Source organism: Arvicola amphibius, chromosome 2 (assembly GCF_903992535.2).
Source record: "Arvicola amphibius chromosome 2, mArvAmp1.2, whole genome shotgun sequence".
Classification (NCBI taxonomy): Eukaryota; Metazoa; Chordata; class Mammalia; order Rodentia; family Cricetidae; genus Arvicola; species Arvicola amphibius.
The window spans coordinates 39,641,610-39,664,283 of NC_052048.2; the positions used below are offsets into that span (position 1 = coordinate 39,641,610).

A 22,674-nucleotide genomic window follows, 5' to 3' on the forward strand; every position below is an offset into this window, starting at 1 on the left:
GAAAGTGGCACAGTCCTGGAATTTAGCCCCTTGAGGCAGATGGCCAAACACACCTGCAAGCCATGTTCCCATAGGGACAACCAGTCCTGGGAGAAAGCTTTCCAGGAAGACTCAGTGTCAGGGCAGCTGAGAATGCTGGTGGTGTCTAGAAGGGCCCGAGAGGGAGGACCGTACCTGGTGAGCGAGTATGTAGATGTTGTGGCCCACATTCCTCGGGGAGGCAGCTCCATCCTCACCATTCTCCCCATCCTCAAATTCCACTTCACCTTGCATGTAGGCTTTCTTGATCACTTCCACCTTGGAGAAGGGACAAGAGAACACACCGCCTGACTCAGAGGTGACCCGTGCAGGACTGGCATCTACAACACTTAGCCAGCTGTCCCAGCTCACAAAGGACTATATCTCATTCCCCTAGGCTTGGACACAGCCCCAGACTCCTTAGTTAAAATGATGCTGACGGTGAACACCAGTCGACCTTCACCGACAAGACAAGCTCATTCTCTCCACTTGGACCAACCAATGATCAGTGGCTGGTTCATACCCCTCCGCTTTAGAAGCTGATGGTGGTTATAAAAGCACCTCAATGCGGGGGGAGTTGGGGGGGAGAGGGTTGGTGAGATGATAGTTCACTGGCTAACAAGGGCCCTGCCCTTGAAGCTTGAAGACCTGAATCTGAATCCTAGAATCCACAGAGGAAAAAGGAAACTGGCCCTTGATTTTTACACGTGTAACCCCACCCACCCCACTCCATGGATGCACATGAAGACGCCGCCACCACCACCACTAGCACCACCAAAACCTGGAAAATGGCAAAATGTCACACACACACACACACACACACACACACACACACACACACACCAAATTTTCCTCATTCCAGCCATTGCTTCCTCAGAGGAAAAAAAAAAAACCCAAAACCAACCAAACAAAAGAACTAGTAAGAAATTCATCGGCCATCGGCTTTTGGAAAAGTAGTACAATTCCTTTCTGGGTCCAAGTCTCCCAGACCCCCTCTCATGGGAAGGCAACTGCATGGACCAGCAGCACCTGCTGAAAACCTGCACGGTGTCAAGTACTGTGCTCAGTGAGCTAATGTCATTAAGGTGTAAGGCTCACAAACGTTTTATGAGGGCTCAGAAACTTCCATTCCTTTATAGATGCAGAAATAAAGATTAAGAACGTTGCTAAGATCATGGTTAATGAGCTAGGATTTGAACTTGGCCACCACCCGTCACAGCTGCCTGCCTGACTCTAGGACTCCTCATAACCTAGTAGTATACTTCTTAGGGCATTTTACTACCTGTTGACTGTTCTCACTCACTTAGTTCCCAGGGTGCAGGGACTGGCGCTGCTTATATCTGAATCTATCTCCTGGCACTCAACACAGTGCACAGAGGTGGACCAGCCAAGCTTCCCTAAATAAACATATCATTCAGAATTTAATAATTCAAACACTAAGAATAAATATGCTTAGTTATACTAAGAATTAATCATTTCCTTTGATGATTCAGAAGATATTGCAGCCTGGGGGCACCTTCTTCATTGCCACTAGCCATTATTTGGGACTTCTTTATTATTCAAGATGAAACCTAAAGAGAGCTACACATTCTGTACTGACAGTGGGTCAGCTGCTATTTGGAGGTGAGACCCTCACTCTCTGAGTTGGTATTCCCAGCAGCTCTAAAACCAAACCCAGCATGTTACACATGCAAAGTACATGGATCGGTGCATGCATGCATATGCATGCATACATGTGCACACACAGATGTGTTCTGGATATCTAAGCTTTTTTCCTATTTGTCTTCTTAGAACTCTGTTTACTACAAGAAGACTTGAACCTTTCTATGATCCAGAATAATGTGCTCTAAACACAAGGGGGAAACCCAGGAGATGAAGGCAGCCATAGCAAGGGGTTGTGGCATTTCCTCTACCCAAGACAGTCATGAAGAGCCAGCACATGCTCTTGATTCATAAGAGCTGAAAAGAGTTCTATCCAAAGGCTATTCTGACTGTACTAAGTAATGGCGACCCTTAGCTACCCAGTTACCCCAGTTACATAAGCTGTTATGTAAACTCGCAGAGACTCCTGTCTCTGCTGAGAACTCATTCCCTGACCTCTGGGATCAAAGAGCCAGGCTTCTGTGAACTTTTATTTAAAGGAATACATAAAGGGACTTTGGTCTGGTCTCTAGTGCACATTCAGGTCACTGGGAGGCAGAAATGTTTTAATGTCCTCATTTAAATCTGTCAGTTACAGTTTATTTGCATGGGGGAAAGTCCAAACAGACTCAACTCGTATCACCCATCCTTGAATACTGCTCTTCTCAGGGTTCCCACCACCAACTCCCAACATGGAAGTCAGCCCATCACGAATGTTGCTCTTTGAAAATAAACCGGGTCATGTTTTAAGAAAACAGAACCAAACATCAACATTCAAAATACACTCTCCTATTATTTAGACTACTGGCACCAAGAACAGATGCGAACTTGTAAGTCCTAAAAAAATGTGGCAGGGGCCTATGTGTGGTGGCACTCACCCGTAACCCCAGCACATGAAGTAAAATGATCATGAGATTAAGGCCAGCTGGGGTACAGCAAATCATCATTTCAAACAACCAAGGGTGTCAGGGAATGGGGGTGCACACCCATAGCCCCAATACTTGGGAGGTGGAAGAAGAGCCAGAGTTCAAGGACAGCTTCAGCTATGCAGCGAGTTTGAGGCCAGCCTGAACTCCATGGCACTGTCCCCCCTCCCATTCAACACAACACCACAAATCAAGAGCTGGGAATGTAGTTCTGTGGTAGGACACTTGCCTAATAATTAACAAAGAAAAGAAAATGGCCCTCAATTCTTAAAGGACTACATACCAGGTACTGTGTTACAGGTTTGATGACTTTTGTACTCTAGAGTTCAAAATAGCCCGTCAATGTAATATTACCTTCCCTTTTATAGACTAGGACCGTGCAGCTACGTATCTAAGGTGACAGGGTCAATGCCCTGAGCTGTGGACCTCAACCCACACTCACCCACTGTCCTGTTCTCCGTGGGCAAGCAAAGGAGAGGGAAGCGTCTGTATGTGGTCTGTGCTGATAGGACAAGGTGGAACACCCTGTGTCCACTGCCCTACTTCTGTACCCAGGCACAGGTCTGGATTAAATCATCCTTGGAACTTTTTGGGGAATGGTTTCAGAAGATCAAAGAAGCAGGACCTTCATTCTGTCTTGAGTTTCGCTCTGAGGTTTGTTGGTGCCACTGTCAATGAATCAGTCACAACTCACCAGCTCCTTGGGCCTCATGTTGTACAGAATCCTCTCTGCATTTTCACTATCGTGCCTGCTTTCCATGATGGCCAGGAGTAGCTTCGAAGCATTGTTCTAAGTGGAGAGAACCAGGGAAAGAGATATGGACGGGGTGCTTGGGCAGCCGCCTAGACATGTGTGCCCAGCTGCAGACAAAAGTGTGCATCCTGGCTGGACAAACAGATTCACCCCATGGCCAAGGACATTCCAGAGTATCGTCACCAGGCAGAGGGTGTGCTACTCAGGACCTTAGAAACGTGTGTAGAATCTGACTCGTGTCTAAGGGTCTGCATTTGTTAAAACATACGTTATATTTCTGGAATCTTTTACAACCTCTGGAACCCCAGAACAGGGGTAAGAGATTGAGCAGAAGCACACTTCAGACACTGCTCTCAGGAAAGGTCTGTCAGCTAGTAAAACCCACAACAGTTCCAGCAGAAATAGACAATTTATACATGGGTGCTAGAGGGTATCCACAGGGGACCCCAGGGTCCCCAGATTCTCAGCCTCATATAAAATGGAATAGCATTTCCATATAATTTATGTATCTTTTTTTGTCAGCTTCGTCTGTATATTATCTGTAAGACCTGATGAGGTATAAGTGCTGGGTCAAAACTCAGTCTAAACTGTTTGTGGACTGAGAATAAGGTGAAAGGTGTATACATACATAGTACAGATACAATCTTTTTCCCCTTAAATATTCTGTTATTGGATACTGTGAGCCAGAGATGACAGTCAATAAATACAATTTCTCCCTGTCTTAAAATCTATCAACTTTCATATTTCTTAATATCGTTTAGTACATATGCTATTACTTAATAAAAGTGGCCCAGAGGAACACTTCACATCCACCAACACACACTTTCCCATTACATTAACAATACCCATGTGTCCACAACCTGGCGTTTCTTGGCTTCATTTCATTTGAGGCCCCAGGGCTACAATTTACATATTTCTTTGTCAATGGGTCTCAAGGTTGGTGTTTTCCTTCTGGGGATTGGAAATAGAGACATTTTTCCTCCTCAGCTTGGGTCACAGAAGTTCAATCCAGTGGCTGAGCTCTCACCTGTTTCTATCCCAATCCTTAGCCTGCTACTCTCATTGAAAAGGGCACTGAAATGCCAACTAGGAACACATGGACGTCTCAGTCTATTTCAGACACACATCATGTACTTTCTGATAAGTGATAGCCATATGAGAACAGGAATGATATTCAAGTCAAGTATAAAGTATTTTTCAGAAGGAAAAAACAGCGCTAAAAAATTCCATTTAAACCATATGTTCAAATCAACCACGATTTGGACTCTCAGTTCTAAATGCTAAAGGAAAAATAAAATTGACCATGCAGTTTCTTGGGGAGGCTGTTGCTGTCTTCCTAAGGCCTTGTTTTCCACTGTTGTCCACACAGTAAATGCAGATGAGCATTTTAGCTGACCTCTGTAGTTCAAGACTATCTTTACTCCTGTCTACAGGTGTGAGAGAGCAGGAATCTCAGCATGCCCTGACATGGGAACAGCAGAAGAGGAAATGTGCTCAGAGATGCTAATGCATTTCCAAACAGCATCACACATCAGGGTATGTTGCAAGGTCAATTCTCAGAACTAGATATTTTTTGAGTCTTTGACAACCTCTAGAAACCCCAAACAGGGGCTAGAGACTGGGGGACTGGCTGGTAGGCCTTCAGGAATGGTCTGTCAAGTAGTAAACCCCACAGAATGAGCACCTTGAAGTCACCATTTAACTCTATAAAACTATTTTTACAAGGCATTACATGCTAGGGCTGCGGCGGGGTGGCAGCTCCAGGTTCCCATTCATAACAATGCAAAGAATGTACTAGAGGACTGTATGGGTACATTCTTATTTTAAGCCAACATCATCAGTCATCCTTCTGCCAGGTCAATGACTGAACAGAAAAAGGTGTCACCTGACTAAGTAGAAATTGATTTCTGGTGACACTGGAAGGGCCAAGTTGTACATTCTTCACTGGCCCCTTCCCCAAAATCAGCAAGCTCAGAAACTAGAGGAACGGTGTTTCTCTTCTCCCTCCCAACCCCCACTGGATTTCCGATTTCAGGCTTTTCATTCCTGGGTACTTTTTGAATTTCTCAGTTCTGGTGACAACTCTTCATTCCAGGTGACCTAATTGAAAAGCTGGTACCCTCTCAAGGCCCTTCTTTGGAAAGAGCAAAGTTCTGCATTTTAGGTCAGAATGTGCAATGTGGGTCATTCGTTCAGTTAAACAGAACTGTCTTTGGTATTTGGTTTCACAATACCGTGTCACATGCCAGGCAAAGCATAAATGGACTTTTCCCAAAGGTTACCGCCTCTAGTTCTCAGTCTCTACTTGCCTTCAGTTCTAAAACAAGGTCCATCCGCTTCTTTCCCAGTGGGTTGATGTCATTGAGGATGAGGGCTGTGATGATATCGATGCCATTGGATTCATGGGTGGCGATGCAGTTCTGTGTAAACAGACACACACACACACACACACACACACACACACACACAGGCATTAACACAAATGCTGGCCATAAATCAGACGTCAAAGGGCAACAGGCTAAACTGCTATTTCAACACAATGCTTACCACTCCCATAATGTCATTTGGGGAGAGTGCAATTTTCCGTGAGAAAGTGGTAAAAATAAAAGACAGATGAAGATCTCTAGTTTCAGAATTAACAGTAAACAGTAGGAAAGTCCCCATACACCCTAACTGATAAATTGGCTAAGTCTGATCCAAATAGTGCCGTGCGATCGGCTTTGTTCTTATAGGAAAATATGGTGTGTGACTGATACCAGGATCTGAGCCCCTTTCCCCTTTAGAATTGTGTTCCGTTCTGTCTCTGTCACTCATCTTGTGAATTTGGTACTTCTGCTTAAGGCTTCAGCTTGGACAGAAAGCTTCTGCCTCAGTTCGCACGGTATCAAAATGGATCAACCTTCTCCAAGTTGGATCTTTGAATGCAGAGCGAACTACCCTGGTCTGTTCCTTTCAATCGGCCTTGGTGTAGCAGGAAAGTGAACTTGAGGTCTTACATCCATAGTTCCAGAACCCTTGCATTTCTTTGTTCTTTCTCATAACCAGAGCTATTCCGCCTCCTTCATCGGGGAACCAGGAGAAGGAAGTAGATCTAACAAAATGTCCTCCCACTAGGACTAGGGTTTCCACAGACGGTGAGTTGCTTAATTTATTTTATTTTTTTTTTTTTAAATTTATTTATTTATTATGTATATAATATTCTGTCTGTGTGTATGCCTGAAGGCCAGAGAGGGCACCAGACCCCATTACAGATGGTTGTGACCCACCATGTGGTTGCTGGGAATTGAACTCAGGACCTTTGGAAGAGCAGGCAGTGCTCTTAACCACTGAGCCATCTCTCCAGCCCCCGAGTTGCTTAATTTAAACTGCTTCCTTGGAGCAAATGTCCTGCCTTCCTCAACTAACTCAGCACCTAATACTTTCCCTGGCCTTAGGGTTAGAACTAACCATTTCAAGCCAGGACGGAACTACCATCTGAAGTTAAAAACCACAGTCGTTCTTGTCCTGCAGTGCAAACTCATAGAATCTTCCAGCAGCCATGAATGAGCAATGGTTCTACTTAAGAAAAAAGAACAACATTGGGCTCCACTCCAAAATTACACTTCTTGGGAGGTCAGTCAAGACTAGCCGGGCTTTTCCTTTCCCAGAAGTCCATGATGTTATATCTCAGCTACAAATGTTCTCTTCTTGCTTCTGATTTGTTTCACAGGAAGCAAGTGTTTTCTCTCTAGCTAAGTTTCAAGGAATCACTTTTTGATCTTTTCTAGTATTTAGAATAGGTCACTTTTCTCAGGGGCTAATTTAATTCCCACTTTATTACTACCCCTCAATATCTAAATTATGATTGGATATTTAGACCAAATCAAATTACACTGAGTCAAGCCAAGACATAGTCACCCACTCATTCACTGGGTAAACTTCTGGATTATGAGAAGGCACCATGGGAACTTCCCCAATGCTGGAGAAAGGCCGCTTGTCTTATGAGTGCCATGAGATTGACGGGTAGTTGTTACGTGGCTTCTGAATGGGTCTCTGTTAATGTTTCCAAGTAATAAATAAGTCGTGCTCGCATACCAAAACATAAACAGTTACCTGGTTCTCGTGGCAAGGCCCTTGGCAGTATTCAGTCAGGCTCTCCAGGGTTTGGTTGATAAGGGCTACGTTCTTCTCGTTGATGTACAGTCCGAGGAGACCAAGGCCTCCAGTTGTGCTCCCGCAGATACAGTCCAGAAACTGCAGTGTCTCACACACCAAATTGTAGTTGGTCTTATTGTTTTGGCAACGAAGGAAATTCTACATTTGAGAATGTGAGAACAAAAGCAAAGAGAAGAGGGCAAAGGTCACCCATCCTGCAACTTTGATTGTTTCTAATAGGCTGGTGTCCTTGGCAATTCACTTCAGGTTCTTTGGGTAGGAATTCTCCTATTTCCATTTACTCTTTTTTTTTTTTTTTTTTTTTTTTTTTTTTGGTTTTTCGAGACAGGGTTTCCCTGTAGTTTCTAGAGCCTGTCCTGGAACTAGCTCTTGTAGACCAGGCTGGCCTCAAACTCAGAGATCCGCCTGCCTCTGCCTCCTGAGTGCTGGGATTAAAGGCGTGCACCACCACCGACGGGCTCCATTTATTCTTTTAGCAAAGTTAATTTGGGTATATATACAGGTGCGGTGAGGGTGTTCATGTATGTATGGCAGCCAGTGGTCAATGTTGGGGATCTTCCTTGACCGCTTTCTACTTTTTATTGAGGCAGAGCTCTTCACAACGTGGAATTCACCTATTTAGCCAGGCTGGCTGCCCGGTGAGCACCAGGGACTTTTGTGTGCTGGAATTAGGGGCAAGCACTGCTATGCCTAGCTTTTTACATCAAGACCAGATATGAACTCTGGTCTTCATAGTTGCAAGACAAGCATTTTACCAACTGAGCCATCTCCCCACCCTTCTGTTTATTTCTTCCTTTACCCTTGCCTATCACCTTCTCACTGGGTGGTTAGTGGGTTGTGGTTATATTTAAAGGTGACAGAGTGGACTGTGTGCTGAACACACAAAGCTAGTACTAAGGAGAGTGCACCACAAAATGAGATGGTAGAGGCTGGTGTCAGGGCCAGAGCTCACAGGCAGAGAGCGTGCCTAGCATGCACAAGGCCCCTGGTTCCATCACTGGCATTGAAAACAATCGCTTCACCTCCTCTACACACACACACACACACACACACACACACACAATTCCACTACTAAATAAGGAGTGTGAGTGAGTAAATTTGCGTGTGTGTATGTGCATATACGTGTGCGTGTGCTCATGTATATGTGCCTAACTATGTATTCTCCAAGAGATATACAGCAAGATCCTTCCTCAACAAGATATGGAAAGCAACACCTGAGTAACTTTGTAAAGCTGGGGACTTTGATGAAGGGGCACTTGTCTGAGACTCTGTAGTGAGACACAAATCAACTATAATATTCTTTATATCTCAGAGTTAGAGAGTGGGCAATATCTACACTAGAAACTTGGAACGATAGAAAGGCAAAGTGGACATAAGCCTTGATGTGGCAATTCCAATTCACTCTACAAAGTAAGCACTGGACATTCATGGGAACACTGTCTACAACAATGGAGAAATGGAAGCGACCTAAATGCCCACCAAACCAGGGAACAGCTAAAGAATACAGCATACCTATAAGATTTCATATTATAAATAAGAAACTTTGAGCAGGTACTGGCATACCAACAGGGAAAGATCTCTAGGTCATGCTGTAGGTTAGCAAAAAAAGATTTATAACCATGTAGATTACTGTATAATATATATATATTCAAATGTATGCCAAATGTTCCTAAACAAAGTAAAGAGGGGAACAGCTCTCTGTGGATAGAAAGCTATACAACTCTTTATTTAAATACTTACTGCCATCAGAAAACTTAGGACAAGGATTTATTCATGTATGATTTGAGCAACAGAAGCTGCATGGAAGCACAGATTAAAAGTTGGTAAGTAGACAGACTGCTAACTCATCACCCCTTCCCCATTTAATCTCAGTCCTTTCATTCAATAACACGGTTCCAGTTCTGGTGGGACACAGAAGATGGACAGATTACTGTGGGCTTTCCTGAGGTAAGTAGCTCTTTCAGAAGGCTACAGGAAGCCAGCAGCGGGTTCTACCCGGCTTCTCCCTTGCTCTGGTGACGGAAGGAAGGTGCTGCATATCTTAAGGTCTGGCAGGATAAAGGTTCCTTAGTACAGGCATCCAAAGGATACAGATGCTTAACAGCATCCCCTCTGAGGCCCATTCTGGTGACACCACTGTTCCCAGTATGCTCCTCTCTGCTGTATGATGTCACTGCTCCTACCACAGTGTTCTCTGGCAGCAGCAATTAACTCCTGATTCTCTAAGGGCTACCCTTTCTTGCCTCGCAGGCTCCCATTCAGTATTCCCTGTGTCTGACTCACTCCCGGGGCCTCCCTTCTGACTCCTCTTCCTTCAGGATACAGTATAAAGTCACTTTGTCCCGGAAGTCCTGCCTGCTGAGGCACCCCCATCTTATGGGATGGGAGCCTAGAAGGATGCCTTTCTGTTCTCTATGAACCAGGTAGGCCATGTGGGCTCCACACTGGAGGAGTCCCTCAGCACCACCAAGAACCATAGCCCCAGCTCAGAGATGCAGGCAGCTCACACAGCTCTGTCCTAACTCAGATTTATTTCCCCTGTTTTTTACAAAACCAGACCCATACTTTTCACTGAGAGGCCCAGGGGCGCTTTGCCAATCCACCTTGAGCACCACTCTGTCCTGTCAGCAGGAAGAAGCTCTGTCTTTTTGGGAGGGCAAAGGGTGGATGAGGATGGGTGAGGAAGGGAAAGGTCTGGGGCCTGTGCTCATGTAGCCTTTGGCCTTTAACCTGGGGAAGGGGAAGCTCCGGCCGTGGCTCAGCAAACACTCCAAACCACACAAACTGGTGAAAGGGCAGCCCTCCGTGAGGTTTCTGACTAAGCAGGCCTTGCTCAAGGTGGCAATGGCCCATTTGGCAGGGCCAAATTCAGTAGCTTTCTCTCCACTGAACATCTACCAACAGGAAAGAAAGTCAAGGTTATAAATGTGACAAGAAGCTGGCACAAGCCCAGAGACTGCTGCCTAAGAAGGCTGGGGCTTCCTCCCTCTGAGCAGATCTCTATTTCCTTGCACCAAGGAGCAGACCACTCCTGCCTGGCAGCCGTAAGAAAAACTGCCAGTGCCCCACCATATGCTCAGGGGCTCCGCCAACAGGTGGCATTCTTAGTAGGTACATCCTACTTAATGTCATTTTGAGAGCTGGTTTCTCACAAATACAATGCCAGTGGAGCAGGTTCCCGCGATCTGTGGGCAACCATGCTTCTTTCTTTCTTTTTACTGCTTTTTTAAAAATGATTTTTAAATGACCACATTCAGATGAGTTTCATTACAGCAGTTCCATACACATCACAGGAGTTTTTAAAAGATGAATCTTACTTCCCCCGCCTCAAAGCAGGGATCCAGGAAAACCACAGGGCCCTGCAGACACTAAGGTTCCCAGAAATGACCCATGTGCCCTCTGGGGCTCCTACAAGATGAGGGCTGGAGAAGGAAGGCTCGGGGACACTCCAGTTTCCCCTCTCCACAGGGCAGTTTTGATCTGTTCTGCTCGGCTTAGTCCATTTCTACACAAGATATCTTCAAACAAATGAGTCTATGGTTAGGGAAAAAGGTGTCTAGAATCACCTAATTGCAAAACCATTATGTACCTTCAGATGGTAAGTTGCTAGGTCTTTTTAAAATATGTGAATATGCACACACACACACACACACACACACACACACACACACACACACACGCACACACACACATTTTCCCCCAGAGCAATATAAGGACATCATTAAAAGCTACTTCTCCCCAGGGATCTTTAGGGAATCTGGTGGAGGGAGAGTTATATGAAAAGGATAAAGTATAATTCTGAAGACTTCCAGTAAAAAATGGTGAATTTGCAATTAAAGCCTGGCTCCATTCTCCCACCCAAGGAACACTGGCATCAGGGAGAAGGAGGGAGCCAGGAAGAGGGAAGATGGAGTAAGTCCACGAAACCAAGTCAGCTCAGAACCCACCTATCAGCACTGCCCCGTGACATGCAGGCTGGGTTCTACTCAAGGTATCCTGGATTGCTGAGTTGGGAACTTGGCAAATCTTAGCTGTGAAGACCGTTACAGCACTTAGCACATTGTCCTGCAATCTCCGGTTGGCACGAGTGGCTCCTGTTCTAGACATCTGAGGGACAAGTGAGCTCCGGTCACCACTAGTGCTGGTTGCTGAACACACGACCTCCAGTGTAAGTGACATACGACCATACATGCACACGAACTGCTGCCACTTATTTCCTCTGTGGAGCCTGAAGTTGGTGGTGACACCAAATGGAAGAACAGCATAGAGCACGGATCCCTAGGCTTAGCAGTACAGCGGGACCCCCGCCCCAACCCTCAGTCACAAGGGTGCTACAACTGAGCTCCCTGGCCCTAAATTCCCAGGGATCATGCACTCTTCCCTTAGCTGATCTCCCCCATGACCAATGAGGCAGCTTGGAAGGGAAAGGGACACCTGACATCATCATGAGACACAGGGATAACAGCCAACGAGATAACATCCAGACCCTGGAGCTCTGGGGAAGTAATGTTTTGTTCTACTTGAACCAAGTCTCAGCTAGCAGATCTGGGTCTAAGGTGTCTAAGCCTGAAGCAGTAACACTTGATCAAGGAGCAACCAAAGGGTCAGCCAGAACCCAATACCAGATGGTGACAAGGTCAAGCCCAGAATGTCAACACCTGAAGTGAACCATTGACTGACGTGTATACTTTGACATTTAGTGGGTCAGCATGGCCAATGGTAGGTCTTATGGGGAATTCCTTCATTTTTAGGTCTGGTTCCCATTTAACCAGTTGATGACCCTGAAACCTAGATGCTTTTCAGAGTTCAGGATCTTCAGACCAATTAGATGAAAAATAAAAACCATCAGAGGTATTAATCTTAACGACTTCTGGTTCATTTCATTGATCTGTATTACTCTTCAACAATGTCCCTTCTTTATGATGGAGGATGGCTGGGGCAACAACAAATGGTCCATTTTATCCACAGTCACTTGGTGGATAAAGTCAGAATGTAAACATTTAAAGGTGGTACCTTCCTCTGGCTAGATCTGGCCTGTATCAACCCCTCTCATATCATCACCATTTAAGCACATAGAACTATCAATGCAGACTTGTTTGGCTTAGGAAGAGACATCCCATCTAAGAGCTGTGCAGATACGCTTTTCCTTTCCATCCTAACACCATTCAAGCAAGGGGCGGTGGGTGCCCCAGGTTCAAGAGTTGACAGGAAAGCCAGGCAGTACACCAAGGACCACATACTCCAGCATGCTTTTTCTGGGTAGAGATTGGGAACAAAGAGGCAGATTTCTGGAGCACACCCTCCGCCCTTTCTAAACAGTCTTTGTTACAAGAAAACTGCAAGGGAGATAACACTTTGTCTCTGTCTCAGGTCTGGTTAATATCATAAGTTCTAGTTCCAGACTGAAAGTCCAGCTTACTAAACTTCTAGAATGTGTAGTATACACTGCGGTATATATGATCTGCCAAACACTATAGTGTCATTGTGCAGCACACGACTATATTCAGTTAGATCTATGTACTTGTTTTTATAAATGTATATGCTTCATAATTATACTTAATTGCCTATTCATCTATCCAGTTATTATCTGAACATCGACTGGCATTGGTGGTAAAGAGTAGTAGGCTATAAGACATACACACGTAGGTACCTATGCACACTAACTACATATGAAGTCAGCACCCCTAATGAATGAGGCTGTTGTGTCTGACCTTGTGGAGACACTGGTGAAGATAGGAAGGGACAGATCACCTATCCATATTTTCATTATTAGTCACCCAGAACATCAGTAATGCTGGATCTTCAATTCAGGCAAGGTGGTCTACGTGACAGGAGCTGAGCCATGAGAAGAAGTGGGACACCATGGTCCAAATACCCCCATTCCCTACTAAAGGTGTTGAGGTCTCCATGGGCATCATTTACAAATGTTGGGACTTCCTGTGTTACCAGTCAGTCATTTACAAATCTAAGCGTCACCCAATCCCAGGTTCTCACCTCTAGGTGTCAGATTCCACAACCCAGAACCCTCTCCTGTAGGCCTCAGTGACCCCACAATCTGGCTTTGCACCTGTAGGTATTTGGGTCCCCTACACAGGACCCCTCTTGCAGATCTCTGGGTCCCCACAGCCTGGCCTCTCTCTTGAAGGTCTCGGGGCCACAGCTCAGGCTCTCACCTGTAAATCTCGGTTGTGGTTTTCGCACAGGAGCTGCAGGAAGCGCAGGATGGGCTGCATGATAGTGATGACCGCGCTCATCTCTAGGTCATCCTTGGTTTTGTCTGTTGTAGCCTGCGTGCCCTCCCCAGACTGGTAATGGTCATCGGGGTCGGCCTCCCTCCGGAAGGTGGTGAAGGCTTTCCTGGTGGCAGCAGATGCTTCCAGGAGCTGATCCCGGACCTCTTCTGTTATCTGTGTTGTGGGTTCTTTGGCTGAAAGGCAAACTTGTGACAGTCAATACTGCTACATTCTCAGAAGTTCTATTTTCTATACTCCAGAGGACAGGTTCCTGCATTTGCTAGGGATTTGTAAGATTGGCAAAAAACAATCCAGGAAGCCACCATTTCCTCTCAGTCTCTAGACAGGATGAATGTGGAGCCCAGCCCTGGTTGGTAGTGCTTTCGACATGTCATTTAGGTTTGCGTTGTTCTACCGAGCAACAGCTTTAGTACAGGCTCTGTCAACCTCAAAACCTAAGGCTCCGAGCCTCCGCTTCTTCTTCCATAAAATGTAAGTATGTCGGTGTCTTCTAGAAGGCTCCCAAGAGACCTGATGTAATACCAATCATAACACCAATTAATGTTACTCGACCGACAACTGATTGAGCCCTTGCCAAGTGCCAAGATAGCATGCATGAGCACTCTGTGTGTATTATCTTATCTGGTCTGTGAGGCAACTGTGGCATCTCAGACGGGAGCACAGACTCCATGGGCTCTGACGCTGGCTCATTGGATCTGTGCCTCAGTTTCCTTATCTGTAAAACAGAGATAACCCTTTTATCTGAGTACAGGGTTAACCTGAGCTTTCCGTGAACTGACACAGACAGGTAAAGAACTTTGAACAATGCCTGGCTACAGTCTGGATTTAGGAATGGCTTTCAAAGGCCCACGTGTTAAAGGCCTAGGCCCAGTCCTTGGTGGTAAGGGAACTGATGAAACTTTTAGGTGGTAGGGCTTGATGTGAAGTCATAGGCTAGAAGGAGGGGTGTGTCCCTGAAAGGGATTGTGCAACTTTCTCGTCTTTTCTGGTTTCTTCTGATTTTCTGCCATGAGGTGAATACTTTTACCCTCTGCTGTGTGTTCTGGTGGTTATGTGTAGCTCCAAGGTAGGTACAATGCTACCAGATGAGACCTCGATTACTCAGATAGATGTTTTCTGGGCCTAGGTCTACACGCCTAAGGCATCTGTTGCTGTAACAGAAAGCTGACTACGCATGCCTGGGTCATACTTAGTACTCAGCAGACTTGGGAGGTTTATGTTTTTTTCCTTTCTCCTCCTCTTTATTCCCCTTTTAGACTGGTGGTTCTCGAATAGGGTGATCTTTCCTTCCTCCCTTCCTTTTTTCATCCTCAGCTCTACCCAGCAGCAAACTGGAGAAATGCCTGGAGACACTTTTGATTGGGAGTGCAGGTGTGCTAATGGCATCTAACAGGATAAAGGTCACAAACATTGCTCGACATCCTATAGCCTCTGCAAGGAACATTCTCCAAATGTCAACTGTCACTTGATTGACAGCTCTAGTACTGGTCTTGAGGGGTGAAGCTGGGAGTGGTCAATTAATTTGCTCAAAGCTGTTTGACTCCTAAATTTGTGGTTTGTTGCTCCTCTCCCCCTGGACATTTTTTTTTTTTCAGGAAGATTGTATGGGAAAAGTCTACAGTTTGGAAAATAAAGAGAAGTCAGCTGACATGGATGTATTTTCCTCAACTATCTCTAACAATAAGCAGAAAAGCACAATAAAAAAAATTATTCATGGATCTTAATTGTGATTGCCGACTTGAGAGGATTCAGAGTTGCCATGGGAACACACCTTTGAGCCTGTCTGTGAGGGAGTTTCTAGATTAGGTTAACTGATATATGAAGAACAGCCCTGAATGTGAGCGGCACCATTTCCTCAGCTGGTGCTGAGGACTGAAAGAAAGGGAGAAATGCTCAGCACTGGCATTCCTCACGCTTGCTTTCTGACTGTGGGTGCAATGTGACCTGCTGCTGCACGCTCCCGCTGCTGCATGCTCCTGCTGCTGCACGCTTCCACTGCAACACTTTCCCGTCATGATGGACTAGAACCCCAAACCATGGTCTGGAATAAGCCCTTTCTGCCTTAGGCTGGTTTGACTAGGTACTTGCCACAGAAATACGAAAAGTAGCTAATACAATCCATACTAATTAAAACTGTGCATACAGAAGAATATTTATGAGGTAAGCACAAAGACCTTCCCAGGTATCAGGGCTTTGTCCTGGTCACGTAGAAGGAAGGCATCATAACCACAGTGGTGGCTTTTATCTAAACGCCCTGGTAAGGATGTATCTTGGAATCTGGAAGTCACGAAAAGCATGCAGTATAGATAATACAGGGCTCCTCTGCAGGCTCCGGTCCAACGGAACCAAGAGCATTCTTACCTTTCTTCCGGGATGGGGCATCTCTGTCCACTTCATCATCTTTCTTCTTGTTCCCCAAGTCGCTGGTGTTCACAGTCACTGTTGCCTTGATTTCCTGCTGGGCCACCTTCATTCGGTCATAAAAGACCTTGAAGAACTTCTCTGATTTTTTATCTTCCGTCAACCGGCAGAAAAAGGAGTGCTGCCATGGGAAAAACGGTAGATTCTCAACACCGTGCCAGGCCCGTGAGAAAGACTCGTTGAAGACCCGCAAATTAAATGGAGACCCGAGGCAGCCACGGGCCTTCCAAATGATGAAGACTAGATTATGGACTAAATACCACTGCACACATTCATCCTCTGGGGTCTCATGCCTGAGCTTTTCAGCACAGAACCCTCCAAGAAGCGCTGAACTTGGGAGCAGCGCCCCCAGACCGCGATTCAACCAGTGAAGACCCACACCTCTCACTTCTGCACAACACACACGGCAACTCCAGAAACAGTGAAAATGGAAAATGATTTTAGTGATTATTGCACAGAGGTCACTTGTCCAAGGTCTTCCCTGTACTCCTGTGCACATCCCTCTAGACAAGGAATGGAAATATGGAGCTGTCTGCTCCATAGGGCCTATTCCTAGGTCAGAGTGCCCTGGAGTCCACAGGCCAGACTGAGAGGTGAGAGTCAGAAGGGCTCAGGAAGCCATTCAATCACATGATGGGAACTTAGATGGGGGTGACAGTGGGTGAAAGCAGCCTCAAATTCTTCAAGGAAAAGGTGAGTCTCAAATAAGGCCTCGCAGGATAGGAAGGAGTAGTTAGACGGTGTTCGGAATTACCAGGTAGCTAGCCTCTTGAATGTGCATTTGTTTTTGGCTCCATTGCAAGCAATAGTGTATATTGTTGATGTGAAAACACAATATGGTGTCTCTACTTCATTTACGAGTGTTCGTTTTCACCCCCTTGCAAGAACCGCACTGTTGTGAATTATTTACATAAAAATACAATACGTTCCTTTCCGGAGGAATAAGACAAAGCTCCAGACAATGTATTTCCTGCTCTTAGGAGCTCATTCTGTCAGTTTCTTACCTGGTTCCGGCAAGATGGAAGTTCCCACACGGGAGGCCTAGGCTTCCAATATTTATTTATGCCATCCAATAAATAAATTCTGGAAAACTGCTTAAATATCCGAAACCAAGTCCTAACGGTTCCCCCCAGTTAGAGCCAACACATCCACAAATAAAATGAGCCACGAGAGAATGCAGAACCAAACCACAGCTGCCTAATTCTTGGGACTAGCCTTCCCACGGATACAGGCCACACGACACCGTCCACACTCAGGGTCACAGGAAAGGCTGCTCAAGGCAGACCTGCTGGGACTCTTCCTTTCAGCCCCAAAGCCCCCTAACTCCTCTGTCTCCCAATTCCCAACTCAGCAAACCATCCCCCAGAGCTATGGACCCATTGGCTACCAGGCAGTTACTCTGGCTCTTCTGGCTACTGACAAACCACAGTGACCAACATCTGTCCAGTTCACTCATGTACTTTCTGGCTTGTGTCCTTTCTTCTTGCTCATTGTTCTTGAGTTCTGGTCCATTCTTGTACATAGTAAAAGAGCTGCCTCTCTTTCCAATACTCTCTGATTCTGACTTTTCCCTGAGTGTCTAGATCCATGTCTACCTCCTTGACTGTGTATTCGCTGGATCCTCTAAGACCCTACAGCTTCAACTACGTTTATATCCGGAGTGCCCTCCACCGCCCTTTACTGCCTTTGAATTCCTTTCCGGTTTCTTCTCATTTCACGCAGTCACCTACCTTTACTATGAACCAGTCATGAGCTGGATCGTGTGTCAAGTACCTGAGAAGCAGGAGTGAACACACAGGCACTGAATCCCACCTACCACGACACTGGCAGCTTGGCGAGGAAAAGAAACAGTAATTCAACAGCCACCCCAAGGATCACTTCAAGACTTATCCTTTTATCCCGAGAAAGAGATCCAAGGGTCTCCTGGAAGACAGCTCTGTGACAGACTCTCGGTTCCACTCCTGGATCTCTCCATAGCTAGGCCCTCCTCATCTTTTGTTCTCGCCGCTAAGGTTTCTTAATGAAGGCATCCCCAAACAAAGGCCAGATCAACTACTTCTTTTCAAATGCCCAATTCTGTTCTCAGAACTGGATGCTCTGAAAGTTCACTATTGTATTTGCTGTTCACCTGCTTACTGGTTTGTGCACGAGTGTAAGCTCTATGAAAGCAGGTGTTCTAGACCGGTGACTGACAGTCATCTCCACAGCCCCTGGATGGGGCTCAGCGTAGAGTAGGCACACTACCATCAGACAGAAGAATGACAAGAACCTAATGTTCTGTTTCTTCTTTAGTCTAGCCCCCACCTCAGTGGGGTCCTTCTTAAATTCAGCAAACTTGGCAAAAATAAATGCCATCCAATAAATAAATTCTGGAAAACTGCTTAAATATCTGAAACCAAGTTCTAATGGTTCCCCCCAGTTAGAGGCAACACATCCACAAATAAAATGAGCCACGAGAGAATGCAGAACCAAACCACAGCTGCCTAATTCCTGGGACTGGCCTTCCCACGGACACAGGCCACACTCAGGGTCACAGGAAAGGCTGCTCAAGGCAGACCTGCTGGGACTCACTTGAAAGCAGGCCCTCAGCAGAATTCATACAGTTGCCATACCAGCATGGGACAACTTTAAAATTATTTGGGGACAATCTGGTCATCCAAAATAAAAAAAATCAAAGTACTTCAAGTAAGTAACGAAGTAAGTAAGTAAAGGAAGCCTGTCACCTGGCTCCCCCAAGAGTGAGAGGTGCACACAGCTAGCGAGTCTGCTGTAAACCGCAGGGCTCAGCATCCAGGGGGGATAACCCAGCTGTTGTCAGCTGACACCTCCATGGTAAGGGGAGCTCTCCTGAAATGAGAGAAGGGCAAAGGCTTCTCTGTATGTCTGCAACCGGCCACTCTGTTTATTCTGCATTATTTATACCAATCCTTGCTCAGCTCCTCAAGGACCTGAGGCAGCTTTGTGAAGAGAACAAGAAAGAAACAGTTACTGCAGAAGGTGGGAGAGTACATACCCCCCCCCCCAACACACTGTTTCAGCTGTGCATTTTCAACAACAGGAGAGGTGCAGTCAGTGCCTCTAGGGAAGCTTGTCATGGAGCTGGCAATGCATGGTGTGGGTCTCAATCCCAGGTCCCTCATATAGTCCCTCCAGGTGAAGGGGGTGTCACCACACACAGAGTACATAGCCCAGGCCCACTGCCTGGCTTGATCTCCACTACCCAGAAATAACAGTCTCTGATGTCTTGCTTCCCTCATCTGCAAAATGAGTATAGTAACAGCATGGTGGTCCTGAAGCCCCACATGGAGGATTGGAGCCACCCTCACAGGAGGTCAAGTCCACTGCCTTCTTCACCAGGTGCCAAGAAACCTTTCGCTCAGCATCTTAACCAAGGACCTGCTGAGTATTAATTCTCAGGACCCTAAATGACAACGCATGTTAAATACTTTAGCATGCCCCAGACCCTGTCACAGTTAGGAAGACTGTGACCTCACCAGGACAGCCAGGTGGAGTGGTTTAGGGTAGAATGGAGCACAGGCCCGGGCTCTCAGAAAGACCAAGTGACGCAGACATTGGAAGAAGACTTCCGGTCTCTCAAAGGAAGTGGTGGCATCTTCTGTAAGAAGAGTCACGAATACTGACAGCAGAGAGAATGAAGAACTACAGTGCAGTGAGGTGCACCATGTGGAGAGGACGGATATGGAGCCACCCGGGCTCTGGGACAGCCTGGCAGAGCCAGCTAGCGCCATTCACTTGCCTTAAGAGACTGTCTCACAGGTAACCTCTCCATGGTGCTAAGAAGGGAGACTAGCTATGGCTTTGTGGGTCAGAGCATCAGCACAAACAGATACGCAGCCCCCAAAGTCTCAGCCCTACCTTGTCTCATGCTCACTTTCTTCTCTCAACCTATTTCAGTGAATTGCCTCTTCCCCGAGGCCAAGAGCTGTCAGACAGAGATTTTCCTTTTTCTGAATCTTTCCCTCCATACCACCTGACACGTGTCAGGGAACACTTTGATACAAATCTAGCCCAGGGCACGAAGCACTGGATGGCAGCAGAAATGAAGATGGCAGTTGTCTCTGTGGGCAGTGATGGGAAGTACTATGAAGGGAATAAGGTAATGCTTTGGTGCGAAAGATCCATCTTGATGACAGTGGCAGGTGCACAGATGTTGTAGCAAACAAGGGGCTTCTTGAAGACATCCATATCCTCATCCTTGTATCCTATCCATGTGTACTGTACCTTACACTAGAAATGAATGTGGCAGACAGAATGACTGCTGATCATCCAGCCTTCAACAAGGAGAAACCCTGGGTCACCACAGGGGCCCGCTGTCATCACATGACATGAAGGGATCATTCAACACTGGAAACGTGGGGGAGAGTGACGGTAGGAGGAGTCAGTTCTTGCTGCTGTGTTTAAAGGAGGAGGCTGGGAGCCTAGTTGAGAAGTGTAATCGCTTTGTAGAGGCTGCAAACAGCCAGCAAGAGGAGTGTTGCTGGAGCCTCTATCTGGGAACATGGCCTTGCAGGCACCTGGATTGTGATCTAGAAAGGTTCATGCTGATCTTGTAAGATAATGAATTTTATAACCCAAAGCCTCTAGGTTTGTGGTCATCTGTTATTGTAGCCATACAGTAAGTGTAAAAACATTTTAAAAATCTAATCAAGTTCCACTCTTCAAATCTGCACATATTATTGTGGGTAAAAAATTGCACCACACTGAAGAGACAAGGCTGTTTGGTTCCAGAATGCTAGGGAACTTCAGTAATATATACAGATGGGGCCACTTTCAGAACATCCCTGGTTACCCAAGGGAACAGCATCTGCCTGCCCCTCACTGTCCTCACCCTTCTGTTATCTCCAAGTCACGCTGGATGCCAAAACCCTCTTCATAGAGGCTGTCTCATCAGCATCTGAGGAGATCGCCAAGATAGATAACATCGTTCATAAACTCAGCCCATTGCACACAAGTGCACTAGGGTCAGGGGAGGTCAGAGGCTTGTGGCAGAGCCACATTAAACTCTACCTCTTGCCCAACAGGAAGATAGCCTTGGTGGGAAGACATGAGCAGAGGCTGAAAAAGCAGAGGAAACAGGGCTTGTTCAGGGGCAGATGCTCTCTGCCAAGCAGAGACAGGACGTATGGCAGGTTTGCACGTGATATGCTTAAGGGAAGGAAGTGGGGTCAGGAGTAGGGTAAGGAAGTGGCTGCTGGCCCCAGCCATCTCCAGGCAGTGGGGTGGGGTGGGGGTGGGGATGAGGACAGCCATTATTAGTCAAGGCTCAAAACAAAGGGGACGAGAATAGAGATCACAGGCTTTATAGCTGGAGCTGGGAGAAACTAGCAGGACCCAGTTTCTTTCCGAGCATGACTCCTGTTCTCTCTCTTCCCCAAATACTATCTCATGAGAAGACACCTTAGATAAGAGAGGCAGGCATAAAGGATCCCTTTGAGATGGTATCAGAACCACCCAAACTCCCTCTTGGAACTAGCTCACATTTACAAAATACTCACTTAGCTATTCATATTATACAAATGGTGGCTCACACAGGAACAGAATTTCATAAAGGTCACAAGAAGACCTCTTTCTCTTTACTGATGTGGGAGGGCCTATCCCATAACGGGTGGTGCCACCCCTGGGAAGTTGGTAGTGGGCTTTATAAGAAAGCAAACAGCGAGCCAGTAAGGAACATTCCTCCATGGTTTCTGCTTTACCTTCTGCCACCAGGTTCCTGTCCTGACTTCCCTCGGTGACATGAGAGTGTAAGATGAAACAAACCCTTTCCTCCCCCAAGTCGCTCCTGGTCATGGCATTTATCACAGCAACAGAAACCAAACTAAGATGTTGCTCAATTCAGTTCCTCAGGACCACAAAAGCTCGTAGTTACAGAGTCTTAGCTGGCGCTCCTATTCTGTGACCATTGTCTTGGGGACAGTTTTCCCATCTTGGGCTGAGCGTGACAGGTGCTAAGGAACTGAAGGAGGCACGTCTCAAATCAAAAGAATAATACAGTTACCTGCTATTCTGGTCCATCTTGAAAAATAAACTGTTGCTTAATTAGCCTGTTGGCCACCTGCTACCTCCACCTGAGCTCTTACAAAGACATGCAGCCAGGCTTATTATATAACAAGAGGTGCCCTGAGGTGAGGGTCCAGCAGAGAGTGGAGGCACCCTGCAGAAAGCAGGAAGATATCTGAGGTGTGGTAGAATTAAGTAGAAGAGGTGACATTCCTAGTTAAGCCGTGGGCCCAAGGTCTTGGAGAAGATCATCACAAGAGATAGAGGCCTTTCCTATAGACCGGACACATAGCCAGGAAAGTAAGTGAATGGGAGGCAGAGGTCTTCTTGGACAGAAAGGAGGCTACAGAGCTCAGAACTCAAGTGAAAGATGGGCTTTCCCACTATCATGGTGCTCATTGGAAAGTGGGCTATCTGCTTGTATCTGCCTAGGCACTGGGATCTTCAGTTTGGAGGAGTCTCTTTGTGGGATAGGTGAATGCAG

General features: G+C 46.3%; 1 protein-coding gene across 8 annotated transcripts in view; it reads right to left on the reverse strand.

Moving 5' to 3' along the window:
- Itpr1 (inositol 1,4,5-trisphosphate receptor type 1) overlaps window positions 1–22,674 on the reverse strand; it is a 338,451-nt gene that overhangs the window by 62,144 nt on the left and 253,633 nt on the right. For all 8 annotated transcript variants that reach the window (XM_038318103.2, XM_038318102.2, XM_038318101.2 and 5 more), the window contains 6 exons: window positions 16,110–16,290; window positions 13,668–13,921; window positions 7,432–7,632; window positions 5,649–5,759; window positions 3,280–3,375; window positions 175–297 (listed from right to left, as the gene is read on the reverse strand). In XM_038318103.2, coding sequence (XP_038174031.1) covers window positions 175–297; window positions 3,280–3,375; window positions 5,649–5,759; window positions 7,432–7,632; window positions 13,668–13,921; window positions 16,110–16,290 — 966 coding nt within the window. The remainder of the gene's footprint in view (window positions 1–174; window positions 298–3,279; window positions 3,376–5,648; window positions 5,760–7,431; window positions 7,633–13,667; window positions 13,922–16,109; window positions 16,291–22,674) is intronic.